Raw genomic sequence first — 8,449 nt, 5'->3', positions numbered from 1 at the left:
TTTTCCAAAACATTTGAAAACAATGCAATTGTAATGAAAAATGTTAAAGTCATGAATTCCTGTCAGAATCAGTGCATAAGATAATGTACTTCAAAGTAATTTGATTAATTTATAAAAATATTGAATAATAGGTTTAAAGAGTTGAAACATGGTTGCAGTCTTTCCAGATCAGGAGTTTATTTAAGATTACTTCCATGCAGATCATTGAGCACAGAAGGAAAAACACATGTTAAAACTGCACATCTTATATTAATAAGTGCCCAAAATTCAGAGCATAAATACCACACAAACACAAAGTTTGCCAAATCATCAATCAGTGTCCTTAAAGAGCTTGCTGCAGGCTTAGATCATAAAATAGTCACATTTTACTCCAAGAATGATAAAACTAAGGTGGTTGGATTAACAACTACAAACAAAAAAGTACCATGAATTAAAAGGTGACATAAGCTTATCATGATTTTGAAATTGCTCCTCAACACAATCTTATTTCTTCTGTAATAGCAGCCATAGAAATTAAAAACAATTGCATGAAAGAAACAAGTATTCACATGCCATGGCCAAACATACATACAGTATTGGACAAAACATTTGCAACCAACATCGAACAATGCTAAAAAGTGTTCCTAATTTTACATGTCTTAAAAACGAAACGAACTATACTACCACAGCAAACAGTTTAGGAGTCTGGAGTTAAAGCATGCCATGACATGAGCAATCAGCTGACAGGTGACAGCACACAGGCAGAATTTTGTTGACAAGTGCCATTTTGCAGCGGACAAAACAAGTGCAACTTTTTTGGTTTGTTTTATTTTCTTAAGTCTGGTCCGTGTCAACGTCACGGAAGTTTTTTAATAGTTAAAGGAAGTATCCAGAAGTTTCCAGAAGCATGCAGAAGCTTCCAGAAGTTTCCAGAAGAAGCATCTGGAAGCATCCAGTAGTATCCAGAAAATAACCAGAAACATTCAGAAGCATCCAGACGCATCCAGAAGCTTCCAGAAGCATCGAAAAGAAGCATCTAGAATCTTCCAGAACAGGTTCACACAGGTTCATTTTACTATATAAGAGACATGTAAATCGACATGTAATTCAGTCAGTATATGGAAGTCAATCAGTCAGTATTATCAAGACAGTTTATCGAAGTGAGTTTTATCAAAGTGTTTTATCGAAGAACATCAATACAAGAAGTGAAATACAACAAGTATTTCATTACATCAATACAGTCCACACCCAACCAAGATGTTGTGTTCCACAGAGCATTATTGTATCATCACAAGGTAAATGTAACACGGTACGCCTTGAGAAGCGTGATTATTTATTTTTATTATTTTTATGACTTCAAGTGCAAAAATGGCTCCCGACAGTCTTGGATTGGAACTAAGAAAGAAAATTATTGGCGATTACGTAAGTGGAATGTCACAAAAAAATATTTGTGATAAATATCGCGTGAAAAAATGGACCGTATCAAGACTGTTCCAAATATCGTTCTACGGGGAAGTTAACAGCAGATAACAAAGGTGGAAGACCGCGTTCCACCACTTCCAGAGAGGATTCTATGATTGTCAGATCCGTCAAGAAGGATCCCTGCATATCATCAGTCGAGATACAAAAGCAATTAGATCTGCCTGTATCGGACCGAACAATCAGACGATGTGCTGTTGAAGCCGGATTGTTTTCTCGACACCCTGCAAAGAAACCGCTGATTTCACTCAAAAACCAGAAGAAAAGACTCCTGTTTGCTACATCTCATATCTCATATTGATCTCATAAAGCCTCGATTTATGTTACTGCCATAAGACCGTGAAGCATGGTGGAGGCAATGTAATGGTTTGGGGGTGTTTTTCTGCTAATGGTCTAGGTCCAATACATCGAAACGATTGAATAATGGACCGTTTCATGTATAAAAATATCCTGAAAGATGTTATGTTACCTCTTGCTGAATGGAATATGCCAATAAAATGGGTTTTTCAGCAAGACAACGATCCGAAACACACTGCAAAAGTAGTCAAGCAGTGGTTTCAAGACAACCACCTATCGGTGATGGATTGGCCGCCTCAATCTCCGGATCTCAACCCTATCGAGAACCTGTGGGAGATCGTCAACAGCAGATTTAATCCTGAAGGTGTCCGTAATAAGGATCAACTGTTTGAACAAATACAAAAGGCCTGGACAGCGATTCCACAAAGTTTCATTGATCACCTGATCGAATCTATGCCTTGAAGATTCAAGGCTGTGATCGACAACAAAGGATTCGCCACAAAATATTGATAGCGAAATACAGCTTGGTCAACATTTTGTCGAGTTGCACTTGTTTTGTCCAGAAGGAAATCAACTTTTTTTAATACTTTTGATTAATTTATTAATTTTCGTGTACAAATAATGAACTTTGTGATGAATAAAACTTGAAGAACTTTGTCTCTAAACAGTTACATAGTTATTTCTCTAAATTGAAAAAATGCAGCACTTTTATATAAAGAAACTAAATTAGCATTATTTGGTTGCACTCGTGTTGTCCGATACTGTAGCTATTGGTAGAGCAATATAAGATTTATCAACAGAATGTAGTCACTTTGAAGACATGAGAAGAACCAACCATCTTTTTGCATTAAAAAAAGTTTATCTACTGAAGGTAGAGTTTCTAAATCCAAAGAATGAAAATCCAAAAGGTGAAAAAACAAAGTGGTGTGGAAAGACTTATTTCGAATAGCATGACTTTGATGCATTGTTTGTACCACCAATGCTCCTCATACGTTGTTTGTGACCACCAATGCTCCTAACATAAGTGCATTTAACAGGGTTGAGAGAAGAATAGCTCGATTACGCCTTGTCTCAGCTGGGGTCATACTTGCATTTTGAAAGCCATCTTAATTCAAGATGAAAAACAACAAAACTTTTTTTTCTCTGCTAATATCTTTGTTCCAAGTAAAATATGGCCTTGAATGCAAATTTCTTTTGAATGCTTGAGTTGAATTTAAATTTGTCTAAGCATTCAAAATTTCTTAGTAAATAGAGCTTTAGTCCAATTGTAGGCTCTACTTTGCCATTATCAAATCAATAAAACAATATAAAACAGCTCATAGTTTGGAGTATCAAATTAGATTTCATTGTCTAGTTTCTCAATTTCAATCCAAACTTGTGTGTGGTTTTTTAAATTCTTTTGTTTGTTTGTTTGTTTGTTTGTCTGTTTGTTTTCTCTGTTTGTCTGTTTGTTTGTTTGTCTGTTTGTTTGTTTGTTTGTGTGTCTGTTTGTTTGTTTGTCTGTTTGTTTGTTTGTCTGTTTGTTTGTTTGTTTGTTTGTTTGTCTGTGAGTATCAAATCTTGCAATCAATTTTTGAGTCACTTCATGATGATTGATTTTCTTCAAATTTTGCATACATACTCTTGCTTGATGACAATACAATATTCAATAATTAGTTTTGTAATAAGTCAATTAATTCAGTTAATTATAATTAAATTTATTTTTTATATGAAAAAAAGAATAATATTTTTTAAAATAAGTATATTGATTGTTTTCATACTTATACGTGCGTTTAGCATATTTGGATAAGGCGTTGAATTTGTAAATGGAATGTCTGTGGTTCGAGACCCGCATCTTCCTGAACTTTTTTGTTTTTTTACACACGCATACAGCCAAATGTTAATAAAATATAACAGTAATATCAGAAAAAATTAATTGCAATATTTGTTTTTTAATAACATATAAAAGCTTTGGGTTTTAAAAATTCGTTTTTAAATTTACTTGTTTGTGTTTTTCTTTCTGTGCTCAATGATCTGCTTGGAAGTAATCTTAAGTAAACTCCTGATCTGGAAAGATTGCAACTAATTTTCAACTCTTCAAACTAATTATTCAATGCTTTTACTCATTGACGATTTAGTTCTTCCTCTATCATTAGAAGCAGACCCTTTCATGGCAATATCTACAATTTTTTAAATTAAACTTTCCACAGGTTAGTTTTTGACCTATTGGTTGTGCATTTTTAGTTCCTCATAATTTTTTTCTGATATCTAAGTCTTTAATTTCTCTAGATCATTTAAATCTGGTTGCTGTTTGACATTAAGAGCTTCTTGATGAGGTACAAAATCTCAGGGTTTTTTCTATCAAAAGTTTCTGTATTTGCCCTATTGTTTGTAAGTCCTCTTGTGGCAACAAGTTACATACAGTACTGTGAATATATTTTAGACCACTTACATTTTTTCAAAATAACCTGGAGAATTCTTCTCTAACATTAAAGTTTGTAGTTCTATAATATAAACTTATTAAAATAACATGTATTTTAATGATAACTAACAAACTTTTTAATGTCAAACTTCATAAAAAATCTTAATATCTACTATGTCCTCCTTCTGCCTTAATCACAGCCGGTATTCGCCAGGGAATAGATTCATACAAATTAGTTATAAAATTCTGGGGTATGTTGTGTCATTCTCTTTGAAGTACTTCAAAACATTCTTCAGCATTTCGGGGAGCATGTTCAACCTTCTCTCTGTCCAGGTAATCCCAAATATGGTCGATTATATTCAAATCTGAACACTGGGGGGGGGGGGCAGGTCATCAATTCTAGAACTCCCTCCTATGCCATTTCATTTAAATAATTTTTTGCCAATTGGGAACAATGTTTTGGGTCATTGACCTGCTGTAGAATAAAATTATGACCTAGTAGTCTCATTCCGCATGGTACAGCATGGTACCTTAGAATCTCTACAAAGCGTTCCCCGGTGCATCACCCCTCTATTTTGATCAAATCGTCTACTCCAGGTGAAGATAAACAGCACCAAATTTGTAAAGAGCCTCCTCCATGTTTAATAGTAGGGTTTAAACACTCTGGCTGACAGGCTTCTCCAATTCTTCCTCAAACATATTGGCGCTGTTTTGTTCCAAAAATTTCGAAATTGGATTCATTGGTGTACAGATCCAATTAAACATCTCCTGGGTCCAATCTTTGTGTTGTTTTGCATATAAGTCGCTTTTCTTTATTGCCAAGCTTTAATAATAGTTTTTGAATTGTACCACACCCAAATTGAGTAGGTGTTGTCAAATACAAGAACAGCTCACATTTTTCCTAGTTGCTGTGTTAATGTCCTTTGCCAACTCATAAAAAAATAACAATTTTTTTAAAATGTACAAAAATTGATAATTTTTGTACTAAATTCATTCTATGACTGCATTTTATACTGTCAAAAACTTAAATGAAGGAGTATGAACCCGAATCAGTTTTAACCAGATTATTTTGATTTCTTATTTAGATAAACGCTTGGTCTGTAGTTATTATGACACTTATCGTTTTAATAGATAAACAAACAAATCCCTCATGTTCCCTTATTAATTATTGTTTATTTATTTATTATTCGAAATGATATATTCTTTCAACCTTTCTTATATATTATTCAACTTAAGTACGCTTTAAAAAAATTACATTGGAAAAAAATTGTAAATACGTCTAATCATACAAGTGGCCTAAAACATATGCACAGTACTGTAAGTCAGATATGCAATATTTTTTTGTAAAATAAAAATTATTTTCTTTAACTGATCTTGCTTTTGGGGTTGTTTTGTTAAAACTTTTGATAAACTTGTATTTTCTTTTCTTTTTCACTCTATTCAATTTTTTTAACTATTGAGGTCACATCATCAAAAGTAGTTTTAGATCTAGCCACAAGCTTTTTTGGTGTAAAAATGTTCGACAGTTTTATGCAGTAGAATAAAATACCAACCTTTTTGAGATTTGAGATTTGTTTAAGCTCTTTCAATTTTTTTTAACTTTTACGTTTAACTCAATGTTTTGCACTTTATTTCAATCTCAGACCAGATTTCATTTTGAGACTTTCGTTTTGGTTCGTTTCTAAATGCTTTTAAATTACCTTAAATGGACAATATTACTAAAATTTATCGGTAAAATTAATAAAATAACATGAGGCCTTTTAAAATCACCTCATTTGATAAGACTTCCCAATACCCCTCCCTTTCCCTGAGACACATTATTTGAATGGCCTCTTTGTACAAATAGTTATGGTCTAATTGTCTTCACACTTCTAACTTTTAGACATGATAAAGATGCTATATTTTATTTTTTAGAAATAATCTATTCAAAATTTTTTAGAAATAATCTATTCAAAATTTTTTAGAAATAATCTATTCAAAGTTTAAAGCTTTTAAGATAAAGTTGAAGACATATTTTAAACAAATGTCTTTATTTTTATGAGTTTCATTTTTAATGTGTTTTTAAGTTTTTTGAAACGCTCTATTTAAATTGTCAAGTTATTTTAGTTTGCCACTTTCTTAATTTTAAATTTTTTATTTTTATTTTTTTTTACTTTAGATAATTGGTTCCATCATCAAAATTTTTACGCGGATTTAGTTTTATGTAAAATTCCCGTACAGTTCGTGAGTTCTTTAAAAAATAATTATAGAAAAAGGCACATTGCAGAAAAAAAACATTTTAATATTCTATCAAGAGAAAACACGAAGGAACAAGAATATTATGCGCAACGCATAACAACAAATGCATGTTTTTTAAATACCTCAAGATTTTCTGAATGTCAAATAAAACAAGAGTTAGTGCAATTTTTGTGTTATCAAGCGTTTTTAGACACTCTACGACCAAAACAAACCATGTTCAAAAATCTAATCAAATCTCTTGTAACGCAGATAAAACGTTTAAAATGTGTTTCGCAAACTATTGACTTAAAAAAGCTCCGCAAACGATCCAAATTTTTTGCGCTTTTTAAAACCTCTTATGAAAAACATCAAAAACAGCATTGACTAATGACTTATAAATAAATATTAATGCTTTTGTATATCTAAAATCGTTTGTTCATGAATTGTTAATCATTTTTATTTACTATGTGTTTTTGAATACTTGACTCATAATCTAAAAACTTACATTGGTTGATTGCGAACCAATCCAAAGATACAGTGATCGCTTTACGATGCTATCTTCTTTAGATGTCTTTAATACAAATAGGATGTGATCATATAAAAGTAATTTAAATTTCCAATCATTTTTTACCTTTTAATTTATAATTATATACATTTACCTGTAATAATATGTAAATTTCGGCATCGTGAAATGTCCCGAAATTTCGTTTTAATTGAATTATGAGTCTTTCATTCTGAAAAAAAAAAAAAAGGGATTTAAGATTTTAATTTTGAAATAATACATTTGAATAAAGTCTTATTTTTTTGTTTTGAAGTTACTTTTTATTTATGTTACTAATATCGTCTTATTGAAAATTGATGTATACTTAAAACTGTTAATTGGTTGTTTTAACATTTGTTTTAAGTCAAATTTCTTACGATTTTTAGATGTGTTTCGGTTACTTTTTTGTTTTATATATATATATATATATATATATATAACTTTTTGTTGTTAAAATCTTAGAAAATCTTAGAAATAAATAAAAAATTTTTAGTAAAATACATTTTAATCTTTCTTTAATTTCTCTGAAAATATTTTTATTTTGTTGATTTTTTCAATTTGTTTTTTGTGTTTTTATCAACACAATAGCGCAAAATCAGAATAAAGTCTTTTTTAAAGAGGAATATTTTAAAATCTTAAACGAACTTTCGAAATTTTTAAAACATGTTCACCTGTATTCTCCATGTTTTCACTCCATTCTTGTTTCCGATATTATTAAAACATTCTTCAGCGTATTTTCCTGATATTAACATTCTATTATCCTTTTATATTGTTACTGTTTTGACGGTGCCACTGGGTTCTTTATTACAAGATGGAATTTTTTTAAGATTCATAAGAATATTATATATTATTTAATGGATCATTCAAAAGTCCATCTATTTTTACATAATTTAGCGTCGATTCTCGTAGTTGAATAATAAAAAAATATTTTCGCATATGAATGGCAGAGAAGGATTTTAAATTTTAAAACCTTTCCTATTTCCTCGTTTCTTTTTTTAAAAAAAAATGCTTTTTAGCTTCTAGTGTAACCAATAAACAGTTTTTGTTGCGTTATTTTCTAATAATAAGCAATAAATATTCACACATAATTATCTTCAAGTAATTAAATTGAATTTTCGTGTTGTTTTTTTAATTCTTACACAAAGCTATCGTTTTCTGTAACAAGACTCTTTTTGCTTATTAACTTGATTATAATATTAACTTTTTATTAACTTGATTATAATATTATTATAGCAGGATTGAAATAAGTTTTATGATTTTTTAAAGATGTACTTTTATATAAACCTAACCACTAACAATTTGACTTAAATCATGTTTTAATTTTGTATTGAAAATCATTATTAACTTTGTATTGTAAAGGTTCGTTTACTTTATACACGGATATTTGGATATTTATCATATTTCGCAGTTCCATTCAATAGTTTTTATCCTACTCAATAACGTATAGGTACAAAGACTTTCAAACTTCTTTTTTCTTTTAACTTCGATATTTAATTTAAAAAGCAACTTAAGATTTACACACAAAAAACTAAAAA

General features: G+C 30.4%; 2 protein-coding genes across 2 annotated transcripts in view; one reads left to right on the top strand and one right to left on the bottom strand.

The window, feature by feature from the left end:
- LOC124819364 (telomerase reverse transcriptase) overlaps positions 1 to 6,836 on the top strand; it is an 18,508-nt gene extending 11,672 nt beyond the window's left edge. The window contains exon 9 of the mRNA XM_065814186.1: positions 6,315 to 6,836. Within this exon, the coding sequence (XP_065670258.1) occupies positions 6,315 to 6,757 (443 nt within the window). The 3' untranslated portion in view covers positions 6,758 to 6,836. The remainder of the gene's footprint in view (positions 1 to 6,314) is intronic.
- The window catches only part of LOC100207414 (villin-1), a 35,057-nt gene extending 27,301 nt beyond the window's left edge, over positions 1 to 7,756 (bottom strand). Inside the window, exons 1-3 of the mRNA XM_065814187.1 lie at positions 7,586 to 7,756; positions 7,033 to 7,107; positions 6,879 to 6,944 (exon numbers count right to left, since the gene is read on the bottom strand). Of these exons, the coding sequence (XP_065670259.1) occupies positions 6,879 to 6,944; positions 7,033 to 7,107; positions 7,586 to 7,666 (222 nt within the window). The 5' untranslated portion in view covers positions 7,667 to 7,756. The remainder of the gene's footprint in view (positions 1 to 6,878; positions 6,945 to 7,032; positions 7,108 to 7,585) is intronic.
- Positions 7,757 to 8,449: the final 693 nt, after the last annotated feature.

The sequence above is a fragment of the Hydra vulgaris genome, chromosome 12, assembly GCF_038396675.1.
Source record: "Hydra vulgaris chromosome 12, alternate assembly HydraT2T_AEP".
NCBI classification, from domain to species: domain Eukaryota; kingdom Metazoa; phylum Cnidaria; class Hydrozoa; order Anthoathecata; family Hydridae; genus Hydra; species Hydra vulgaris.
Note: the sequence above shows the minus strand (reverse complement) of the source record. Positions and strands in the feature narration are given on the sequence as shown.